Source organism: Lutra lutra, chromosome X (genome assembly GCF_902655055.1).
Source record: "Lutra lutra chromosome X, mLutLut1.2, whole genome shotgun sequence".
In the NCBI taxonomy this organism is placed as follows: domain Eukaryota; kingdom Metazoa; phylum Chordata; class Mammalia; order Carnivora; family Mustelidae; genus Lutra; species Lutra lutra.
The window spans coordinates 92820545-92845592 of NC_062296.1; the positions used below are offsets into that span (position 1 = coordinate 92820545).

At 51.1% G+C, this 25048-nt stretch overlaps 1 protein-coding gene across 1 annotated transcript in view; it reads right to left on the minus strand.

Moving 5' to 3' along the window:
• The window catches only part of WWC3 (WWC family member 3), a 109583-nt gene that overhangs the window by 17355 nt on the left and 67180 nt on the right, over nt 1-25048 (minus strand). Inside the window, 5 exon segments of the mRNA XM_047715353.1 lie at nt 5025-5590; nt 7136-7225; nt 9840-10082; nt 21101-21174; nt 23998-24144. Coding sequence (XP_047571309.1) covers nt 5025-5590; nt 7136-7225; nt 9840-10082; nt 21101-21174; nt 23998-24144 — 1120 coding nt within the window.

Below are 25048 nucleotides of genomic sequence, written 5' to 3' on the forward strand. Positions count from 1 at the left end.
ACTTCTGGCTACTTCTTTAAAAGCTCTTTACTTTTTTTTTTTTTTTAAGATTTTATTTATTGGACAGAGAGAGAGCACTAGCAGGGGCAGCGTCAGGCACAGGGAGAGGGAGAAGCAGGCTCCCCGCTGAGCAGCGAGTTCCACATGGGGCTCGATCCCAGGACCCCAGGATCACAACCTGAGCCGGAAGCAGATGCTTAACCCAGTGAGCCACGCAGGCGCCCCTAAAATCTCTTTAAAACAGTCACAAATCTCTCTTCACCTCCTTAATGAGCACACAGAACAGAAGAAGATGGGGGGACGCCCTTTCGTATCACACTTTGAGAAAGACCATCATCCCTAAAAGACCAGGAAAGAAAGGTTACCCCAAATGTGGACAGCACCTCTTATCTAAATGCATGTAAATGGGGGGCGGGGTGTTTTTCATTTCCTTCTTTATGATGCTTGGTATTTCCCATATTTTATACAATAAACATATACTCTATATTTTATAACCAGAAAAAATGTTTTTTTAATTATCCAAATAAACCCTAACAAGATGTGGTGACTTCCAGGTCAGAGGACACAGCTGACCCCAGACTCAGCCTCTGGAAACAGCTCCTCTGACGGCCACGTCCTCCCAGCAGCCCAGGGGCCAGATCTGCTTCTTTTGAAAATTGCTTTCCTGGGGTTAGCAAGCTACCAGTACTAGGCAGTTTATCTTTGCCTTGTCTCTCTCTTAATCAAGAGCCAAAAGTAACCATCGACATTCTTCCTTTTGGCACTTCATGCCCTGTCTTTGCTCCTTCCCTCACAAGTTCCTTTTCACAAAGCCAGTGAAAGCCGGGCCGCCACCCTCCTGTGCCAGGTGTGAACGTGCACACGGGCGTGTCAGCGCCTTCCAGAGGGGCAGACTTGGTGAGAAGACGGGAAGTAAACACGGAGCCCCGAACGGGGCCTTCCTCTGACATCACGATGCCTCCTGTTAGCAGCGCGGGTCCCCCTGTCCTCCCTGTGCTTCCCTTCAGCCATCTCAGCTCTGAACACGACAATCTAGGCACCTGCGCAGCCCTACGTTGAGGGAAGTGTCCAGGCCACCGAGCACCAGCTCGTTTTCCAAGCAAGTCGTCATTCGCACACCGATCCAAGCCAAACACGCTAGACAGCGCCCAGACAGACGGGCTGGCTCGGGCCGCAGCTGTCGGCCGCAGACGAAGGCTGTCCTTCCGACGTCTGCAGCACCCGGCCCGGGGAAGCTCCGGGGCGCGTCGCCGGTCCGGGACTGAAGCCGGCTCCGTGCCGGGATGGCCAGAGGAGCGGACTCTCAGAGCCCAGCTCTTCTCGCCGCTCCTGCGTCACGGGAGGCCCCAAAGGCCCCAGCTCGGAATCCAGACGGAAGCCCTTTGTTGCGCGGCTCTCCTGCCAACGAGAGCGCTCCCTGCCTGCGCCCCGCGCCCCGCGCCCCGCGCGGCTTCCCGGGCACAGCCTTGCACTCCTTCAAGGCCGGCCCACAAGCAAGGAGCCCGGGCACTGCCGGCCAAGCCGACGGTGCAGCGCTCACGCCGCTTCTCCCTCACAGCAGGGCCAGTCTTGGTGGAGAAAAAGGAAACGAAGGAATTAATCCTCAGTGATCCCAGGCTTAGTCATCGCATTCACAGAGCGACTGGCAACTGGCAGCAGGTGTCGGAAGGAAGTACGATCAGTAGTTGTCGGGGCTGAGAAAAAGCACACAGCAGCTCCCACGCCACATCCGCGGCCGCCTGGGGCGCGGGGCGCAAGGCCAGGGAAGGAAGGAACTGACGGCCCTCCCGACATTCCTTGTGAACGTCACCGACCTTTCCACCGCCAAACACAGACAGACAGACACTGAGACCTAAGGACATCAGCACTGCTTGATGAAAAGAAAATACAATGAAAGTCACATTGTGGGCAAAGCTGCCAGGTGGCCTATTAGTAAAATAATGACAACCACTGGTATGTGGGGAGAAATACAGAGGAACAAGTACTTCAAGCTTTTAGACAAGTTCTTATACAACTTTAGTAGCCATGATAAATATTAACATTGAAATGATAATAATAACATTAATAACAATGATAACAGTAACCAGCAAGCTTCTTTAAGGCACAGCTATGCGGTACGCCCCTCCTGGCCACACCCCTCCCACGCTAACTACACAGATTTCATTGCACAAAGACGTGCTCACTGCCTGACCAACAAGGTGAGGGATTCCGAGGTCACTTACAGTGAACGTTTCTGTCGAGCCGCATGAGAAAGGAGATAAAGAAAAAAGCACAAAGTGAAAAAAACTGCAGAATTTAAGCCAACAGTTTTAAACAGAGTATGAGTATCATAAAAAAGTCAATCAGCGGATGAACAAAATCAAGGTTTCCGAGACTTAGATTAGCAAATACTAATGGGAAAAGAAAACAGGAAAAGACTTCAAAAGTCATGATACATTTGGCTTTTTTAAAAGATTTTAAGTAATCTCTACACCCAGCGTGGGGCTCGAACTCACAACCCCGAGATCAAGGGGCACACGCTCCAAGGACTGAGTCAGCCGGGTATGCCAACACAGTTGGCTTCTGAAATCCCAGAAAGATAAAAGTGTAGTAAAAATATTAAAAACGTTCAAGATTATAGTCTATTTCCTCACTCCCCTTGCCCACCTTCTACTTCCTCAGCTTGATTTAAAACACAATGGAAGAAGTGACTCTAGAGGTTGCTTTATAGGTTTGGGCAATTTTGAATTTCCATGTACCACAATTTTATCTTTCTAACAGCTAAACGTGCCGGAGGTCAAACTTAGCCTGTCCTGTTCCTAAGGAAACTAGAAAGTCTGGGGGAACTACGTGACAGTAGGCGTCATAAACGCACGCAGAGTAACAAGCAGTACAAGATCCCTGCCATCTTTACGAAGCTACGATGACTCTAGGCTCAAGTGTTCCCACAAACATCAAGAGAGGCCAGAAGTCACCCATGTCCACGCCTGGAGCTGGTTCTCCAACCCAGCCTTCGGTGGGGGGGCACCCACTAGGACCAATGCATTCACCAATTTCGAATCTATAAAGACCCAAGTCAAGGGACACTGTCATACAAGAACTGACCACGAGGTGGCAGTACCCGAACACAGCATGACCAAATACCTCCCAGTCTAGGGACTGAACCATTACACAACGTTAGCCAGAGTGGGAAGAAAAAAATAATCAGGATGGGAAACTCAATCAGCTCTTCTCCCCTCTCACCCTCTTTCCCCTGGCTGAAAAGGGCCCCTGGGCCTTGGGACTTTCTGCCTAACAAGACTGATACTCGTGCCTCAACCTTTAAAGCCAGGCTGGCAGGTAGGCGAGGCACTGAGGGCAATCAGCTTAAGCAACAACAGATGTGCCATTTGGACCCGATTTTGTGTTTTCTTTTTTGAATGAAAGGAGTAAACATGGGGCGCTGAACCTGTGATTATAAAGAACAAAGGGGACGAAGGGCACCTGCACACGTGAATGCCAGAAACCGTAAGCCTGGGGATGCGAAAGGCATGCTCGTAAACACAGAGGAGACAGCAAAGTCACAGGTGCCACAAAGCCACGGGGCGGCCTCCCGAGCTCACACATCCCTGGGCCAGCAGGCAGGTGCTAACAGAGCCAATCATTCGATTAGAGCCACAGTAACCAGCGTGCTTACATACATAAAACTCGGGCAAACACAACGGTGGTGAGTGAAGACCGCCTTGTTCGTGGGCAGGGAAGCCAAGACTCAGCGGAATCCGCGCATGCACTCAAGGTCACGCAGCTAGCCGGCCAGCAGGCCAGGCCACAGAGTCTGGACCCCGAAGCTGTGTGTCTGAAGCTGTTTCCACCACACAGCCCTGGCTTTGTCCTCACATGTCGTTTCTGCCCCCTGCTGCAGGACCGCTCACCGGTAAATGACCAGACCAGGACTCTCGGCCTCAGCATTACCGACCGCTTGGCCGGAGGGCTCCTTGTGACAGGGGCCGTGCCGGGCACTGGACAATGGGGAGCCGCACCCCTGGCCTCCACCCACTAGACGCCAGCAGCGCCCCCTCGCACGGCCTTCACTTGTGACAATCCAAACCTGTCTCCAGCCACTGATCGGTACCTTCCAGGGTTCAAATACTCCCCTGGTTGAGACCCACTAAGCTACATAAATATCTTGTGTTTGCCTAAATGGAAGGTCTAAAACCTTGCCGTGCATATAAAAGTTCACGAACCTGAGGAAGGAGACCTTGCTCTTGGTCCTCTCAGAACTCTAAGGGAGTTAAAGTTGCTACAGCTTGGCTCAGAAAAGCACACGGGGTCCAGATGAGGAGGGGCGGAGCCTAGGCCCTGCTTTGTGCATAAGCTATCAGCTGGAACGTTCTCTGGAGCGACAGACCCGTTTTCTATGGGGGCTACCACTGGACAGGCCCGGGCACCAAGGACAAGCTGAGGTAACTGACTGGATGCACAAGGTCGGCCTGGATCGATCTGAGGGGCACCAGACACATCGCTTGGGTAGAAATGATGGATGCTTACCAGTGTGTCTTTTGAAACGACACCAATTATTTTCATTCCCACATTTGATAAATTACACCTTTGAAAACTGGAAGGACAAAGGCTGAAGACATGAAGTCACAGGGACACAGGAAGTAGAGCTTTCCACCGGGGTTACGAGCAGACCCAGGCCAGTGCTGCTCCCCGGTGGTGCGAACCCTGGGGAGCTCACGGAGGCCCCAGGACCTCCTGAGCGGCCTTGGACTGCGGGAGGCGGGGGTGCTTACCATCCTTTTCAACAATGGAGCGCATTCTGAAGACAAGCCAAACGCCTGGGGAAGACGACCTGACCAGCTCCACGACCTCTCCAGACCCCAGACCCCAGGGCCCCAGGAGGAAAGCATGCAGGCGGCAGGCGTGACCCCACCAACAGTCTGAAAAGCTTGCTATGGAATCGAAGAGCCAGCTGACGTCAGCACAACTGCACGCGACTTCATCCCCAAACCCGAAACCGCCGTTTCCCCAGCACGAGAAAACCCGCAGCACGCCTCAGTACTCACTGGCAGCCGTGGGAGTGACGGTCGCTTGGGGTCCTCGCTCGCGAGGTCCTTCCCCATCCCCAGGGAACCCGTGCGGCTGAAGAGAGGCCGTGCCCTGCAAGTCTTCATCCCCCAAAGCAGAGGCCTGGGCCCGCAGTCTGTCGAGGGTGCCCAGGCCGGGCACCTCAAAACTGTCCCCCAGTTGGGCCAAGGGCGAGTCGCGCGAGGCCGGGAGGAAGGGCGTGTCCAAGGGTGAGCTCGGGGGAGACAGAGAAGACAGGGAGGAGCGGGAGGACAGGGAGGCCAAGGACTGTGGCGTGTCCAGGGAGCGCCTCTGCTTGTGGAAGCCCGAGGGCACCGGGGGGTCCAAGAAGGGGGCGTCTTGTCCCAGGGAGTCGAAGGGAATGAGATCGAAGCGCAGAAGCTGGCCACACTCGGCGTCGGGTTTCTCGTACTGTGGGAGGCCGTAGATGTCGGTGAAGCTGACGGAGCTCAAGGACCCGCGGCTGGAGGCCAGCGAGCCCCGGCTGGAGGCCAGGGACCCGCGACTGCTCCCTGAAGACACAGTCAGGCTGCTGGCCGACAGGCTGTAACAAGGGAGACGCGCTCTTAGAAGACCCGTGCTTGAGCCCCGCTGCTGTGCACTGCAAAGGGGAGCACCTGCTCGGTTCCAGGGGGAACAGAATCCCGCTCCCCCGCCCCCCGCCCCGGAACAGAGCGTGTCTCTAACCATTCACAAGCATTCGTGAGGAACCTCCACTAGTATTTCATTTGCTTCTTGTGACTGTCAGTCGAGAGCGGTAGGTAACATCGGAGACTCATGCCTGGCTTCAGGTCCCAGCTCCCAAGGCCGACCAGCCGAGCCCACTGGGTCGAGTGACTTGCCCTTTCGGGATCCCCCCCACCCCGCTTTCTCACTGGGGGCTGCAAGATAATCATGCCTACCTCGTGGTGGTGTGAGGGGGAATTACTGAGAAAATAAGACATGGAAAGCCTGTAATATATATATATGTACTTGAAAAGGAAGCTACCACTGAGCAACCAAATCTTACTTTAAAAATATTCATATCGTTTAGCAAAAAAAAAAAAAAAAAAATTAAAACTATCCATGTGCATATGGAGATGGATATATACACCTCAGAAGCTGTAAATTATAAAATCACCAGGCGAATTTGACTTCAGACCCTCTGTTGTGCAGCCAAGCTCAGTTCTCCTCCCGCTCCCTGCACCCTACATCAGCGGCTCCTCTTAAAAATACAACATAGCCGCTTCCCGACTCTGTGTTTACAACCACTTCTGGTTCTAAATTCTGGTACGAGGGAAAACACGTTCAAGGGAATGATGAAGTTCATGGACATGCCATCATAACATGATAATTAGGCATAGTTTGCTCTTTTAAAGTTACCTGCTTTGAGGCGCCTGGGTGGCTCAGCCGATTAAGCCTCTGCCTTTTAGCTCAGGTCATGATCTCAGGGTCCTGGGATCAAGCCCCACATTGGGCTCCCTGCTCAGCACGGAGCCTGCTTCTCCCTTTCCCTCTGCCTGCTGCTCTGCCTACTTGTGTTCTCTCTCTACCTCTCTCAAATAAAGTCTTAAAAATTTTTTTTAAAATTGGGACGCCTGGGTGGCTCAGTTGGTTAAGCAGCTGCCTTGGGCTCAGGTCATGATCCCAGCGTCCTGGGATAGAGTCCCACATCAGGCTCCTTGCTCGGCAGGGAACCTGCTTCTCCCTCTGCCTCTGCCTGCATTCTGTCTGCCTGTGCTCGCTCTCTCTCCCTCTCTCTGACAAATAAATAAATAAAATCTTTAAAAAAAAAATTTTTTTTGGGTGGGAAGTTGGGGGCACCAGGTGGTGGGTATTGTAGAGGGCACGGATTGCATAGAGCACTGGGTGTGGTGCAAAAATAATGAATATTGTTATGCTGAAAAAATAAAAATTAAAAAAAAAATTTTTTTTAAATAAAATAAAGTTATCTGCATTTTTAGGGTCACCTGGGTGGCTCAGTCAATTAAGCCTCTAACTCCTGATTTCAGCTCAGGCCATGATCTCGTGGAGCCTGCTTCAGATTCTCTCTCTCCCTCTGCACCCCCCACCCCCGCCGAAAAAAATAAAAATAAATAAAGTTACCAACCTTTTTAACTGGGACTGGAGATAGGATGTCAAGCGGGTAGCTTCTTCCAGCTGCATAAGGAGACAATTTCTTTTTTCCTGAAGCAGAATCCTGTAGGTAAGAAAACAGTCCACTGGTGGATTTCAAAGAGAGTGAGTTTATTTTCCCAACAAGAAATTCAACTGTAAATTCCCCGAAATGATTTAGGTCTGAATGACTCCATTCTAGAATACACTTGTAGGTCACGAACACCACGATAACAGAGACTGCTTGTGTCTTGCTTGACGCTGTCCCCCCGCACCCTGAACAGTGCCTGATACACCGTAGAAGCTCCAGAGATGGGTGGGTGGGTGAACAGATGGGGGGTTGGGCAGGTGCACTAACAGACAGAAAGCATGAGAGGCTGGACTAGACTAGAAGACGGCCTCGCACGCACAGCACGCAGTAATCCGCTGGAATTCCTGCGAACGAATCAGAGTCCCTTGCTTAAGCCCCCCTCTGGGCAAAAACGCATGCGATTCTAAAATCCATAGAATTAAGATTAGACACAAATAAAACAAAACAGCAACTGTCACAGGGTTGGAGGGCATTTTTTCTCTTCTTTCCACTATCTTCAACTTTAGGATTTCTGAAATGAACTCTGTCCACTGCACTAAGTCCACCGCCTTGAATGGAACCCGACACATCCAGGCACTCAACGCTGAATGAATGAATGAATGTGTTTGCCTCAGAACAAAACAGTCCTTGTTTATAAATCAAACCACGGCATTTAACATGTGACCAAGTAGGCACCCTTAAAACAGGTCTGTCCTTTGATGGGGAAAAGGCTTGACACCATCCCAATCCCCAGTGATACTCACTAGCCCACCTCGGCCGGAAGACACCGACCTCGGCCACTTTGCTCCATCTCCACATTGGGTCTAACAACAGCCCTCAGCCTGTTCCAGGGAAAGCCTCCCACCTCCGGGTCCTTACTCCCAATTCAAGCATGCATCCAGTGAAGGGAGGCACACAGAGAAACGGGCCTGCCTCCACCTGGCCCAGAAGGCCCCGGCTACAGGAGCCCCGGGGGGCACTTAGCCCCCCCCCCCAACCCCACCTCGCTGCGCAGCGTGGGTCGCAGACAGTAACCACTGGCAGAAGTGGCCGCCAGGGAAGTGCCTGTCAGCAGCAGGGGACGCCCCTCCCGGCCCAAGGCCACTTAGCGGCAGATTCAGGAGACACACGTGAGCCAACTCAGTCCCAGTGGGGAGGGCTCTGCATCCCAGGACTCAGCACCTGGCCTGGTCCCAGAAGAGACTCCATCAGCTGGACGAGCTTGGCCAACCCAGTCCCTGAACCCGGGCACCGAGAGTCCCACCAGCTCCATGGGGTTCTGTGGATTTGTACCCTGGGACCCCGGCACTCACGTGTGCTGGGATTTCCACGTGGCGAGGGCAAAAACAGTCAAGGGTGCATGCGTGTGGGGTCCTGAGCAGCAGGGGGCATTCACAGGACAGAGTCCACCCTCCTTAAGAGACAACCCAGCCAACGAACTCCCAGGCCCTCCTACCCAACACACACACCACAGAGTACCCAGGGGAGAGCGGAAGTGCAGGCGCACAGGCGAAAACTTCAGTTCACCGTCCCTTTCCAGGGTCAAAATCAACTCCGCGTTTATTCTGAGTGAAGTGACAGGGCACGCCATCGCCTCAAGCAAACTAAAACTCGCTCCTGTATTCCTTTGAGCCGGGCTCTCCCATGGCCACCACTTCCTGCCAGCAATGACATCAGCCACTAATGTCACCACACAGACATTAATGGTGATTATCCAAGCATCGATAACCCCAACACGTACCTCGGTTGGGTAAACTCCCGTGTGATTAGATGACAGCCCTAAGGGCGTCAGTCCGCACGCAGTGACTCAGCTGTGATACGCTACCTATGAAGGCTCATACGTGCATGGCGTACAGCCCTTCCGACGCACTGCATGTGAAGGTCCAGTACACGGTCACATGGGTGATCGCCCCGGGGGGGGCTCTCCAAAGCTCAGCAGGTCCCCGCAGATACACTCCTGACAGCCGCGAAATGCGGAACAGAGCCGGCCTCCGACACGGCCCCGGACCGCGCGCGGCAAATGGAAGGTGGTGGCCCGGCACACGCCAAAAGGCCGGGCAATGAGGATTCGGGCTGCCGGCCGGCCTCACCCCTCCGACGCCGGCAGACAGCCCGAGACGGGCCGCGGACAGGCGCCTCTGGGAGCGGGCAGGTGCCAGGCCGCCGGCTTCGTGCTGCCGCAGAGCCGGCAGCTCCCGGGGGAGGCCCAAGTGGCAGACGAGGCGAAGGGGTGGCTCACCGCCACACCGGCCGGGCCAGCAACGGGGCTCCCTCTCCGGGCCCGCAGCCTGCCTCCCAGCCTCCTGCTGGCCGTCCCGCAGACAAGGGGAACGCATCCCGATGCTGGAAGGGGGGCGCTAAGCAAGGGGCTCCCAGCTCCCCTCGCTGCATGCCCTCCTGCTTCCGAACAGGGAATGGGAACCGCGGGCTCCCCGGGCAGAGCTGGGAAGGGCCAGCGCCCGCCTTCCCTCCACTCCTCCAGGAAACACACCAGGCAGTCGATGCCCTGCGTCTTAACGACCAGGACCAATCGAGGGTCACGGGCTACTTCTCCGAGTTCGCATTTCTGGTTGGACCTTGCCGGGACGCTGAGTCCCGCCTGCTTCCAAAACCGCACAAGGCCGCCCACCTTTCCGTGGCGCCCTGCACCGACGTGGCCCGGGCGCGCTGGATCTCCTCCTCCAGGCGCCTCCTCTCCGCCTCCAGCCGTGCCACGTCTTCCGCCGGCCTTCTCTGCTGGACGATGAGCTGCAGCTCCTGGAGCAGGGCTTCCTTCTCCTTGATGAGCTGCAACCGGTCCCTGTCGGCCTCCGCCAGGCCTGGCCATGACTCGTTCTCTAGCTGGGCCAGCTGCTGCTGGATTGTCGAGACTCTGCAAGAGACGGGCCCAGAAAGATTCATGAGGCCAACATAGCACCGCACGTTCTCCACGCCATTACATGGATTCTGGAAACTCCCTGTGCTAAGTACGGAAATTATTGCACCAAGTGAACCCTAAACGACAAAAAGAAAGCATCTGGAAACGATGGATAATAAAAGGAACGTGTAGACCCTCTGCATCGCCTGCCCCGGTCTAGGAGACTAGGGATGGCAGTAAGCATGGCAGGCCTGCCTCAAAGGACGGACGGGAAGGCTGGCTCCTCCACACCCCAGGCCCCGTGCTGTTCTGATCTGTGCTTTCCTCCACGGCACTGACCCAGAGCAGGACGGAACCAGCTCCTCTCTCCCCACCTGCCATCATCAGGAGCTAAACACAGTGCTAGATCCCCGAGGGATGCTTCTGGTTTCCTGCCTGCTCTGCCGGGCCTAACTGGCAACAGCACCTAGACGGGAGAGCAGTGCACCCAGCACAGGGCTCCGAAACAGAAACCCCTGAGCGCCCAGCGACACATGCCACCTTCTGCGTGTTTGCTTGGCACACAGGCAGCGTGGCTTTGTGTCCTGAGTTGTTGCCAAATGCAGATTAAATGAGATGGATGTGGCTTATATTTTCAGAGCAGCCTTTCACGGGTGGAGGAGAATGGTTTCAGCCCTTCGAGTTTAAGTGGGGTTGCCTAGGACGGCTATCTGTTTTCAGACAGAAACGAGGGACACCAGACTCCCCCTGAGCCCAGCGCTGTGGAGGGCAGATGCTGGCGTATGTGCCCCAAAAACAAAACCCAGGAACTCCTCTCGGGTCACAGAGAGCTGTGACGACAGGGAAGCAGCAGGGGTGCACGGCCCTGTAGCCTCTAAGACAGCGATTCTCAAAGCGGGATCCCTGACCGGCAGGCAGCCTCCGCGTTACCAGGAGCTTTGTTACAAATGGAAACGTGGGATACCGCTCTAGGGCTGTTGAACGCGACACTCTGGGGATGAGGATGGGCAACCTGGGCTTTAACAAGTCCACCAGATACTTCTGACCCTCACTTCAGTTTGAAAACCCTCTGCTTTCAGGCAGCCCGGCCTGGCCTGCTGGATCCTAACTGGCCGTGGAGCTCTTAGGGGCCTGCATTAGGCTCCCAGCTGACGATCCTCACTACGACAGGAATGGCGGGAGCACTCCTGCCACCACCCTGTCCCCTGCCCCAGACACACAAACTCATCGAAGCTGGCATCCTGCCCACTAGGTCCAGACCTCAGAATCTTTCTCAGTGCTGTGCTCCCTGCAGATACCACCAATCAGCAGGGGCTGGCCCACGTGTCAGAGCCTGGGGGCCGGCCCCACGGCAGCTCAGGCTCCTCTCGAGCTAGACATGAGCATGGGGACTGGGCAGCCTGGCTGGAGCGCTGGGTAAGACGCCTTCTTCATGTACCAAACCCATCGAGGAAACCAATGGTAAAAAAAAGTAAAATAAAAAAATAAGAGTAGGGGCGCCTGGTGGCTTAGTCAGTTAAGCGTCTGCCTTCGGCTCAGGTCATGATCTTGGGGTTATGGGATCGAGTCCCACGTGAGGCTCCCTGTTCCAAGGGGAGCCTGCTTCTCCCTCTGCCTCTTGCCTCTCCTCCCTGCTTCTGCACACTCTCTCTCTCTCTGATTCAAAGAAATAAATAAAATCTTTAAAAAAAAATACAAGTTATAGTTTATTTTTTTTAAAGATTTTTATTTATTTGACAGACAGAGATCACAAGTAGACAGAGAGGCAGGCAGAGAGAGAGAGGGAAGCAGGCTCCCCGCTGAGCAGAGAGCCCGATGTGGGACTCGATCCCAGGACCCTGAGATCATGACCTGAGCCGAAGGCAGCAGCTTAACCCACTGAGCCACCCAGGCGCCCCACAAGTTATAGTTTAAATGGGCACATTTACTCAAGTCTAATTCCCCAAGAAGGTTACGAAAACAGTTGAATGTCAGTAGCTTTATTAGGCAAGTTCTTTTCCAACTTAAAACTAATTTCCTGAAAATGTGTTGGAAAATGGTGCCAGATCATGTCACTGAAAAATACTGCTGGCAGAGGCGGCTGGCCGGGACTGGGGATCCAAGTGGGCCGGAACATCCATGTATGTGTGATTAGTGTAATGAAAATTCATGGCAGTCATATAACTGAAGCCCAAGGAAAACATACTCCGAGTCGGCCCATAAATAAGTTGGTGCCAAATCAGACATTATACCCAATGAAATTTCTGGAACGTTCTACTGGAGATCAAGACAAGTCAAGAGTAAGGAATGAATGTGAAAGAGAAGAACAACACTGAGCAATTCCATTGTGTCCTCATAATTTTTCATGTCATTTATCCGAACAAGCCGCAGGAAAGCCTCTCTGAACCCAGCTGTATTATTCTGTAACATATACTAATTCTCATTCACATGCTACAAGCGCCCACGTTTTTAAAAGCACTCCCTGTGAGTTTTCTGAGGCGTACATGGGAGGTGATCAAGATTTCACGTGAGCCGGCCCGGTGCTGGTCAGCTGCCGCTCTATAAGCATTCAAGTTGCCGAGGGGGGCAGAAGATGCAGCCCTAGATAATCCTCCTCTTTCCAGGCAAATTTCAAGTCATATCCACTACCAGAAAAACAGAATGAGGGAAGAGAAGAATTATAGGTGGGAAGAGAGGTGAAGGGCCAACTTCAAAAGGTCTGTCCACTGAAGGACAAGACAAATAGTACAGTGGCCCAAGTGACACCCAGTGTACCGTGACACTGCACAACTTACGAGACAACTATGCACAGACACACGGCAAGGGACCACCTTGGCAGAACAGACAAGATTAGGACGAAACCGACTTCGTGTGGCCCACCCGGAAAAGCTGTTCGGGCTGTGCTGAACACGGGGCAAGCGTTTCTATGCTGAAGAGGAGTGCTTGTTCACATAATTAAATCTCACAAGGATGCAAATGACTGCATGGTCGCCTCAGAGCTGTGAATCTAGAACACGGATAGATATTGCCAAGTGCCACTTCCTTCCTACAGCCACACTCCAGATGCAGACATTCAGGGGTGATGCACATACGTCCTGTCTGTCTGCACTGGAAGCCAAAAGCTCTAGAAGGATTCCTTCAGTGACTTCTCATGCATTCACCATGGGACAGGCAAGCCGGCTTGGCCTGTGATGCAGTGGGTCTCGTCGACTCAAACAAGCCGTCTGCAAGGACGACACTTCATGTATCAGGGTTAGCGGAGGATATACAACCTCTGGCAAATGCCTTTAAAAGCTTTAAAATGTATGTCCGTGTGCTCATGACAGAGAAGAAACAAAAGCAAATCCTTAAATCAAGCATTCAGGTTTCATATTTATTATGTGATCTCCAAATTCGATCCCCTGAACAGGTTTGATGCAGGCAGAAGTACAAGAGGAATCATTCTCCCTCACAGTGTTTCCCCGAACAGGGTTTCTGCTACAACCCAGGCACCATTAAACCATGAATGGAAACCTGCACTGATGCTGCAGAAACTACTGAGACCCTCACAATTCACACGGAAATCCTAAATGTGATTTGCATTTTTACTGTAAAAAATGCACTTCTAATATAACACAGTTTTGAGGTATATTTTATATATCTAAAATAATCCTTAATTATTTGAATTTATACCTAAAGTCTGCAGTCTACCATATAATTTTGTGTGTTCCTAAAATATGGCTGCTTTCTGGAAGGGAGACGGAACTCCAGGCAAGCCACGGTCCCATCTGATGGTTACGAGACATTGCAGGACGGCAAGGCCACATTCTGGGACACGGTGTCAGCTTCGAGACATGTGCCTTCAGATTTCAATCGCAGCTACAGATTTGATACTGCTTATGTTTTCTCTCTTTAGTTTTCTTTTTGTAAATATCCATGTAAGTGAACAGCAGAAGTTCAAGAAATCCTAAGCTGAGATCGAGGTCAGGTGGGTGATAAAATTACTGACTGACCTAAATGTCGAGCCGATTGGAACCCTAACACGACACTGATTCCTGACAGCGGAGGAACAGCAGGACCCATCCTGGCAACACATGTTAAGACACAGAGAAACTGGGTGGGCCAAATGTTTTGTTCCTAGCTGGACTTTGAGTGTTGCTATGGAAACAGCTACAGTTTGTGCACAGTTCTGGAACAAGTGCTCTTAGGTTAAAAATAAGGAACTATCTGTGTCACCGGGATTGGTTCAAGCCTTGTTCTTCCAAACTGGCTTTGAAAAATTCTAAAATTTTGGGGTGCCCAGGTAGCTCAATTGATGAAGTATCTGCCTTCAGTTCAGGTCAAGATCCTGGGGTCCGGTGCACCTGGGTGGCTCAGTGGGTTAAAGCCTCTGCCTTCGGCTCGGGTCATGATCCCAGGGTCCTGGGATCGAGCCCCACGTCCGGCTCTCTGCTCAGCCGGGAGCCTGCTTCCTCCTCTCTGTCTGCCTCTCTGCCTACTTGTGATCTCTATCTATCAAATGAATAAATTAAAAAAAAAAAAAAAAAAAAGATCCTGGGGTCCTGGGATCAAGCCCCGCATCAGGCTCCCTGCTCAGCAGGGAGCCTGCTTCTCCATCAGCTCCTCATTCCACTCTCATGCTCTCTTTCTCACTCTCTCTCAAATAAATATTTTTTTAAAAAAAGAAAAGAAAAATTTTTAAATTTTTAACCAATAATGTGAAAATATTCTAATCATAAGGTCTGCCTTGAGAATCCAAAGTGACTTCCCGAAGGGAAACAAAGAAGCACTTATTTGGTACATTTCACATGAGCCAGAGTTGAAAACACAAAACCAGTCACCACGAGAGTGGCGGTTTGGTCTAGGGAATTCTCTAGCAATCACTACCACTTGGAATTATGAGTCCCACTTCCACAAACTTCCTTTAGATCTGAATACATCCTGATACTTCTCGTTGTCTAGAACACTGCATGTTGACAATTTCACGACTCTGAAAAACCATCTCAAATCTAGATATGCAAGGGAGATATCTCTAAAATACATACACACCCCCTCCCCCCCAGCTTAGAAGTGGTAAAGCCCAGGAGGTTTTGCAGAGGGTAGGCAAGCTGAACTTCTCGTGGAGGAATGATCTTCCCTAATGTCACATGTCTACAGTGGGGTGGTGGGGACGTGAGGCTGTCCTGACCACGGCTCCAAGGTGTGGCCAGCCAAGCGCCTTGCCAGGTGCAGCGGGCAACCGTGTGACCCACAGCCGAGCAGGTTACAAGCCAGGCGCTCACTCGATCACCAGATCGAGCCAGATCTAGAAAAACTCACTTCAGTGACTAGAGGCAAAATCGAATTACTCCACGGGGTCTGGAAAGGTGCCCTGCAGCCACCTCAGGGGAGCAGAACCCCAGGTGCCCCAGAGAGGGCACCGCGATCAACGGCCTTGCTGGACAGAGGCTGGGGCTCTGCCAACAAGAATGCTCCACAGACATTTTAAAGCAGCTTCAAGTGCAATGAGAACAGCAACTCATCATCAAAACTCCAGATCCGCCTTCTAAGTGATCCTCGGCCACGAAGTGGGCCTCTGAGAACTCTCTCTTTGGGACCATTCACCTCTTTTAGGCTCCAGGGAGCGCCATTCACGTCACACGCCACACAAGCCCCTGCGACTTGAGGAAGGGGGAGGGGCTGATGAAGGGCAGCCGACTTTTTATTTTCCCAAGTAGAGATTTTGCAAAAACCTACTCACATCAACTATCATCATCATTTTGTAAGAGGAAGGTATTTTAACAGGAAAAAAAAATGATCAGAACAAGAGTTCTTTAAATGGAAAAAAAGCCCATCCACATGATAAAAACCCGTCACTGCACACCTTTTCCCTGTGCACGGTGGACCGCGGTGGAACAGGGACACTTCGGGGCAGTGCTTGGGAAGGAGGTTGGTCTGTCCTTCGCCCTTTGCCAGCATCTCCTCCATCGCTGTGGGTCCCCGCAGGGGAGTATCTTCTGAGGTTTTACTTCCTTTTCTCTTTTCTGCTCACTCCTAGCCAGGCTCTCTAGGACTTTTTCTTCCCTCCTCCAGCAAACTTCACTCTCACTAGGCCAATAGCTATGGGACTTTCTTATGATTCAACCGTGAATTCTTTTCCTTTTTCAGTGCACACTGTCTCCCAAGGTGAGCTCTGCCACCCCGTGACATCAGTATCACCTAGATGCCAAAGATTCGCAGACTGGTACCTCCCCCTGCCCTCTTGGACATCTCCCCACTGGGACGGCTCACACTGAACATTCCCGACTCAAAGGTCCTAGAATGCCCAGCAATTTCAACTCCTTTCCAAGGCACCAGTGGTCCGCCATGATGCGGTCCTGCCTCCCTGCTCGCAGCCTCTTCCATCCCCATCCCCACTCCCTTTTGTTCTGCAACTACAAGCCTGTCCGGCTGCCGCAGACCAACCCCCCACCTCCTCGGAGACTTGCGATCGCACAACTTTCCGCCCTGATCCCTGCTCCCCAAATGCACAGGCACCCAGAATCCCAGCATCCTTCAGGGTGTAGCGTCAATGCCATCTCCTCCAGCACCCAGGAAGAGAAATCATTATAGAAAGAGTCAAGATCACAAGCCTCTTCAAATGTCCATGAAGGCCCAAGAGCTGTAAGCTGAGCCTGGTGTGATTACAGATCCTGAAATGGAGAGACCTTCCCCACCTGTTAGATCCCTAGAGACAGGCACATCTTGATGCCTTTTCTCTCCTCAGCTCAAGGGGAAGTACCTCAAGGCTCCCATCAGGACGTGGGCCTTGGGGAAGGGACCCAAGAGCAGCGCCGTCCGCCTGGGCCCCCAGGACGCCTTCTGCCTGCGACCGGATGGGGCCTTCGTCTACTCATCCAATAGCTATTCAAGTGGTATTCAGCTACTGGAATCACAGCAATGACCTAAACAGACAAAACTCCCTGCCCTTGTGGGGTTTACGCTCTTGGAGGGAAAAACAGATGATAAAACAGAAAACACGCACGCAGAGAATGGGTTAGGTGGTCACATTTGCTGGGAGCATCGGGGTGACAGGGGCGGGAATGGGGCATGCTACTTCATTCCGGATGATCAAGGAGGCATCTCCGACAAGGGGACCAAGAGGAGAGCAGAAGCCACCTGACCGATTTGAGATAAAGTGTTCCACCGGTAGGAGAAGAAACAGCGAAGGCCAAGAGCACGGTGCGGGTGTCCTCGTGTTGCTGTAACAGAAGCCCACAGACCCGGGGCCTTCAAACCGCACACATCATCATCTTAGAGCTCAGAAGTCCAAAGGCCAAAATGGGTGGGCAGGGCTATGATCCTTCTAGAAGCTCCAGGGAAGAATCCATGGCACTGGCATTTCTCAGGGCTGCCCCCAGGCCTCGGCTTGTGACCCATACCTCTCTGATCTCTGCTTCCCTCCTCACATCTCCTTTCCAGACTGTCCCTCTTCTAAGGGCCCTAGTGATGACATTGAGCCCTCTTGGGTCATCCAGAACTATCACCGATCTCAAGGTCCTTAACTTAATCCCATCTGCAAAGTGTCTTCTGCCACGGAAGGCAACACAGCCACCAGGTTCTGAGCACTGGGAAGTGAACATCTTGAGGGGGCCGTGATTCTGCCAACTCTGGGCACTAAGTCAGGAGTGTGCCTGGCAGGCTGGAGACCCGGTGTGTCCGTCCATAACCGGGCAAGGGAGGACACGGAAGGGAGTGGGTTAACTCCCAGGGTTAGTGGAAAACTGGCTCCTCACAGTAGGGATTTAGAAGCAAAAGCAGAAGGCCAAGAGTAAGGTTTCTCAGCTGAGGCACTACTGACACCCTGGGGGGCTGAAGTCTTTGCCGTGGGGCCACACTGTGCATTGTGGGCTGGTCGGCAGCCTCCCTGGGTTCCGCCCACTGGCTGCCGGCAGTACCCTGCCGCTAGTCCTGAGGACCGAAACTGTTCCCTGGGGAGCAAAAGCAGCCTCCTTCAAGGCTTGAGAGCCATGTGGAACAGGGGAATGACAGCATCTAACATGTTTTGAAAGGATCACTTGTCTAGAAAAAAGAATTCAGGCCCAGCAATTAAAAGAATCAAAAATCACACAAAATTATGTTGAACAGCACGAGGAAATGCACCATTCACACCAGGGAGAAGCACATGACAACTGAGAGAAGGTCTCTGCCTGTTACTCTAGTAAAACTGACAAAGAATGAAGATGTTTAATTGACACTGGTGGCAGTGCAGGGTGGCTAAGTCATTCTGAAAGGCAATGTGGGGTTATCTATCAAAACTTTCTTTTTTTTTTTTAAAGTAGGCTTCACGTGGGGCTCGAACTCAGGACCCTGAGATAAAGAACTGAGCTGAGATCAAGAGTCAGACGCTTGACCAACTTAGCTGCCCAGGCGCCCCTCCGAAACCTTTCAACATATGTGCGTTAAGATCTGTACATTTCATCGCTAAGTATCAGTCCGACAAAACAGTCATTTCTGCGAGGCTGGGGCCTGTGAAGAAATGTGCGTTGTTTGTGAAAGGGAAGAACTACACCCTAAGATGCCTGTGCGCGGAGGGAGGGCTGTGCACTCTAAGCCAGGTGCCCATCACATCCTCCATTTAACTACACGGGCTTCCTTCATGCAAATGTTTAGGTAAAAGCCTGGAAGGTGTCACACCAAACCATGAAGGGTAGGAAGCGGGATCAGAGCAGGGGAAGTGGGTGGTCGCCACTGTGTGCGCCTGCGATAAAAACAATGTACTCGTGTACTATTTTTATAATAAAGACAAAGAGGAAAACAAAAGTGCGCACGCACATGCACGCACGCACAGCCCCAGCAGGTCCTGGGGTAGGGTAGCGAGAGGCCGTCACCCACAGGCAGAGCCACTGATAGACCGACATATTCTTGTTAGCTGGGGAGGAGTTTATCTCCAATAGGAGATAATAGGCTGAAGACCATACGTCATCGCTTCGCATAAAGCACACTGTTTTTTCTGAAATGTCCAGAACAAGGTCAGGTACCGCACAGACCGGAGTACAATCTCCCATTCTCCCAGCAGCTCCTCTGCCCCTGCTGGGGGGTGCGGATGAAGCTAATGGGGTCACCCGCGCATGGCGGCCAGCAGGAAATCCCACGGGGATGGCCCCGCTGAGGCACCACAGTCCTCCAACTGGAGCAGGGGTTCTCGGCCTCGGCACTGGTGACGTACGTTCGTTCTGTGTGTGGGGCCGCCCAGCACGCCGTAGGATGCTGAGCAGCGGCCGAGCAGGTCCCCCAGAGCTGTGACAACCAAACCTGCCTCAGGACGCGGCCAGAGTCCCCTGGGGGTAAAGTCCCCTCTCCCCCGCTCCGCCCGGTGGGAACCACTGTGCTAATGGGAAAAGGAAACACCGTGCTTGTGCAAGCCGATCCAGGACGTCTCCACGCGGGTACCTGATATTTAAATGTGGCCAAGGGAGCCCAGAACGGCATTTCTGGCCCACTGGGGTCCTGCCCCCTCCACCCCCGCAGCTGCGTGCAATTCCTAACAAGGTCCTGGTCATCCTGAAAGAGCACTGTCATTTAAAAGATGCCCATGAAATGCAGTGTCCTCCCCTGAATAATTTTCTTAAATATTTGCCTTTTCACCCAAATGTCTTGTCTCAACATTTAAAAGGTTACTCACTGTGTACCCGTACCTCTAGAAAACAAAGAAATCACTTGCTATGTTTAGTAAATGTCACAGCAAAACGCGTAACAATTATGTTGCAAAGCATAGCAACCAACTATTTTCTGCATTTCAATACGACACAGCAAATCCCAGCACCCACACTGTGCGGTCCAGCAGAAACATGCAAGAGCGAGCAGAGGCGGATCCCAAGCCGACAACGGCCCCTGACAGACAGCCTCGAGCTCAGGAGAAGGAAGGCACACAGGGCACACGGAGAACATGACCGCAGTGATAAGCGGCACGGCTGACTGCACTTGGCCGTGGTCCGTGTGGAGACGTAAGGCCCAGCCCAGACACGAGGTGAGAAGCCAGGAAGAAGCGGGGCTTCGAGCTCCAAGCAATCAGAAAGCCCGTGTCCGCTCATCCGATTTTGTTGCTATTTTTACATTTTCTAAAAAGGCAACAAAGTGGATTTCCAGACATCATGAATGATACAGTATCTGCAGCCGACCCAACTATCTCATTTCCAGAAAGGACCCCCTGACCCCACCTGGCACTGCGCTCCTTCACCCCTACCCTCTCAGAAAATAGTTCACATGTGACTAAAAGACTTTTTTTTTGAAAAGACAAGCTTCATAGCTTCCTGAAGCACATATGTGGAAATAATTTGGTTTTAGGGCTCTTTTCAGAAGACATAAAAGAGAGAGGGTTTCTAGCAAGGGGACCCGAAAGCTAAGGCAGGGTCAGAATACGGGAACCGGGGTCCTGCGAAGGCGGGGAGGAACATGACGTGCCACAAATCTAGCCTGCCTGCAAGCGTTCCGCACTGCCTCTCCCTTCTGCCCTTGTCTGATGCTTAGGGCTGGGAGAGGGGGACAGAAAGACAAATTCTAAACATGTACAGACAGACTCAAGTCTCCATTCTCCGAAGGCGGATGATTTACAGCGAAAGTCAACAGAAAAGGCTGGGCTGTGATTCTCTGCACCCAAGTCCCACAGCTGAGGAACTGTGAGCACCTGCTGACCTGGTCCTTATTAAACTGTCTTTTAAACCAAGATATGTGACTGTTTCCATTAACCTCTGCAGTTAGAAACGACATATATAAAATATAAGGCAATTCTGTTAAAGCAGGTCTGAGGGACGGCGGCTGGTCGGGAGGCAGGGAGGGCGGGGGGGTTGAGACGGAAGCTGAGAAGTCTCAGTCTTTTTTCAGTCACGGTTTCAGAACCGTCCACAATAGTGAGAATTACGCATTTTAAATGCACATGAAATTTTGTCATGGGCATTAAAAGCCTTACCCAGAAAGGAAGATCGTGGATTTTGCATTCTAGCAGACACTGCTTTCTGATAAAAAGTGGACAGTCCCACCCTGGAGCTCCATAAAACCTCTTTCCAGGGCAGAAAGGAAGGAGGCAGAAGGCGAGGTTTGAGAAAGGAGCTTCTTACCTCTTTCTGGCTTCCTCATACTGCCAATTAAGCCTGACGCGGTCCACGAGTCTTGTTTTATCATCAAAGACAAACTTTCCGGAACAGAAGGAAAAAAAGGGGGAAGAGACATATTAAAGACATATTTTGAAAACAGAAAATTCAATTAAACTTTCAGCGACAATGGAGAATATTTTAATCTGTCTTTGCATTTCCATTTCTCAAGGGTCTGGAAGGAAACACACCCAACAGGGCTCGCCCACCACCCTGGCTGGTGGAAGCTGCAAGCGGAGCTGGGAAGACTTTGCTTCCCCAACACTGGTGGATTTTTTTTTTTTTAACAGTGGAAGTATATTCATCTATTGTGTAATTCTTAACAACAACAACAAATTAAGTTTTAAAAAAATGGGGAATTATTTAGTAGAAGTTGACACAAAGGCAAAAATATTCATCCCATTTTGTACAGTACGTTCTCTTGTTCTTCAATGAATGCAGAAGAATGTTCTACAAAGTCGCAAGATCTGAAGAAGGCAGACTAGCTGGGTGAGACATGGGCTACAGGCCTCCTTCGAATGTTACGTGGCATGTTATAGAACTGAAGGTCAAAAGGAAGGAAAGCAACGTGTGGAAGAGTCTGATGGGGCCCGTCACCCCAGGAGCTGGAACTGAAACGTGGCTCTCTGACGTGATCACTAGCTGTGCTTAAATATTTTCATACCAATTATGCTAAACTAAACAAATTCCTAAAACAAAACCAAAAAGACCTGTATGGGAGATAACTATAGCTCACCTCGGTTACCTCTTCCTTCATTCCTGGAAACATATAACACTAGTTCATTAATCAATTATCTCTGTAGATCTGACCTTACCTAGACCACATGTTATAGCCACTAAGTCTTTTTTTTTTTTAAGTAACCTCATGTCAACAAACATTTGAAAATATTATTTGAATGACCAGTGCTAAATTTATTGATACCAGTTTTGATATAAGTCAATAGGAATTTCTTTACATCTTTATTGCTTTGAATGAGGGATGGAGCAAGCATTCTCCAGTGAGACGGGTCACCATTGTGCACATTTTAACAGCCTTGTCCGAAGCCCTTCTCCATGGTTTCCTTAACATAAATATCTTTAGGCTATAACATCACAGCTCCAGAAACTGTCTACACTGGAAATGGCTACTTGTCACCTCATCACCCGGAGACTCCTGCGGCTGACCCCTCATCAAGACCAAGAAATGTCATTTCTTAGAACCTCTTCTTGGGTACCCGGGTGGCTCAGTTGGTTAAGCCACTGCCTTCAGCTCAGGTCATGATCCTGGAGTCCCGGGATCAAGTCCCACATTGGGCTCCCCGCTCCGCAGAGCTTCTCCCTCTGACCCTCTCCCCTCTCATGCTCTCTCTCTCTCCCTCTCTCAAATAAATAAATAAAATCTTAAAAAAAAAAAAACAAAAAACCTCTTCTCAATGCTGTCCATAGATCTCTAAGGTCTGTGTTTGCACTCTTCTTTGAGAATAAAATGGTCATCTTGGTCAAAAAAGGAGAAACCTATGACCCAATGGATTCAACAGGTTCCTGTTTCACAGTTCCAGTGTAGTCCTATAGCACGGAAGTGAGAACGAAGTCAGTTGCACAGATGTCTAAGATGGTCCCCAATGGTCTCTGCCTCTTGGGACTAACCCCATGTGAAATTCCCTTGAGAGTGTCCTAGGGCCGTGATTTGACTGTAACCAGTAGAATACAACACATGACGGGAAGATGACGGGAAGCCATTTCTGTGATTCCATTATAAAAGATGGTGATTCCATCTTGCCAACAGACTCTCTCAGTTTGCACACTTTGAAGAAGTAAGCTACTGTGCTGGAGAGGTCTGTACAGTAAAGAAGCAGAGCCCTCCATCCAGCAACCTATGAGGAAGTGAATCCTGCCAACAGTCATGTGAGCTTCAGAGTGGCCCCTTCCCCAGTCGAGCCTCAGATGACTCCTCACTGGCAGTTTCGGGAGAGCCCCTGAGGCAGAGGACCCTGCCCAGACTCCTGAGCTATGGTGTAAGTCTGAGATAATAAAGGCGTTAGGTTCTGGAGTCCCTGGGTGGCTCAGTGAGTTGGGCCGCTGCCTTCAGCTCAGGTCATGATCTCAGGGTTCTGGGATCAAGTCCCACATCGGGCTTTCTGCTCAGCAGGGAGCCTGTTTCCCTTCCTCTCTCTCTGCCTACTTATGATCTCTCTCTGTCAAATAAATAAATAAAATCTTTAAGATGCTAGGTTCTAGAGTAATTGGTTATACAGCAATAGCCAACCAATCCAGTTCAGCCTTTCAATACACTTTTTTACAAGTGCATGATGTAGTAGATAGCACAGATGTTTAGGCCTCAGAGATGTCAATTCAAACCCAGGAAGACCTGCCTCTCCCTGGCCACATGACCTCAGGGGACTTGGCACCTCGATCCCCTCGTCTATCAAAAGGACATGGAGGGGTGCCTGGGTTGGCTCAGTTGGTCGGGCAACTGCCTTTGGCTCAGGTCATGATCCACTCAGTGTGGAGTCTGCTTAAGTTTTTCCATTTCCCTCTGCACCCCCCCACCCCCGCATGCCTTCTCTCTCTGAATAAATAAATCTTAAAACACACACACACACACACACCCATACACACACACACACACACACCTAAACTCAATTCTCAGAAGGAGCCTGCTGTTTTAAAGAACCCAAATCACAAGGTCAGAGGTAATAAGCAATTCAATTGCCTTCCAGGTCATGGAGTCTTCACAGCTGGATTTTTCCTTCAAACATAATGGCACAAAAGGGAAAACATTTCTGAAGAGAAAGTGGCAAAATCAAATAAATGAGTGATGGCAGCACAAAAGCAGCTCTTTTCTGTCCTGGCACCCTCGGCTCGTGCCCCCGTTCTTGGCGTACCTCTCCAATGATGTCAGTCTGAGACCCAGCATCGCAGAACTGCTGAGGTAAGGAATCGCTGAGCACACCTGGATTGTGAGGGAAGTCTTGCGGAGGGTCGCTGAGAGAAAAGCTATTCCTGAAGCCATCAGTCAGCTTGGCCAGGCTCTGCAATAGAAGGAAACGAGTTATTTGAGTTCTTTGTGTGTGATAGAAACTTTCTAACCCTAACCAATGTGAGGCGATGGGTGTGTTAACAAACTTTATCGTGGTCATCATTCCACATTCTATGTGTATAGCAAATCATCAGGTGGTACGCCTTAAATTTCTAAAATTTTATCTGTCAATTGTACCTCAATATAATGGGGGGGGGGCACTGCCATACAAAATGTTGTATCGATAAATGAGTCTGACAGAGATGAATGCCGCCTTGAGATTTCGATACACCACACAAAAGGAAAACCACTCCCAGGTGAGGTTTATGTATTTTTAGAGCCTGATTTTTCAGTCATAATTCTACATGGTTAAGAGTCTTCGCATATGGATGTTAGTGTGCCAGAAACTAGAGTAACTGTATCTCCTTGTGTACATAACTCCTTTGGGTGGAAATAAAAAAGAACTCCGATTTTCTACAATTTTATAGAAGACTCTGGAATATCTCTCTCTCCAGCAGACGTTTCCATAGACACCAGAAAGCGCAGGTGCAGCATGACATGCATAGCTGGCTCTGGATCCAGACGAAGGCAGGCTGGAATGGGCCAATACTGTTAAGGTCATAAAAGAACAACTTCTTGGATTTTCCTAGAGAAGACGTTGCCCAGGCCTCTCCCAGGAGCTTCTCAAAGAGGACGCTGGGGTCTGGAGCTTCTTACGGAAATTCTATATCCAGCGTCCCCGGTGGGGAACCCACTCGAGGAAAGTGGGTGGCTTGCCCCAGCTCAGCACACTTGGAAAGGCCAAGGCAGAGAAGTTAGTTCAACCTCCTGGGGCAAGTCCTCCAAGCCCCCATGGTGGATTACCACCTGGTTCACCCCCGGCGTTTGGGCTTAGATTAAATGGGAGATGCCCATTT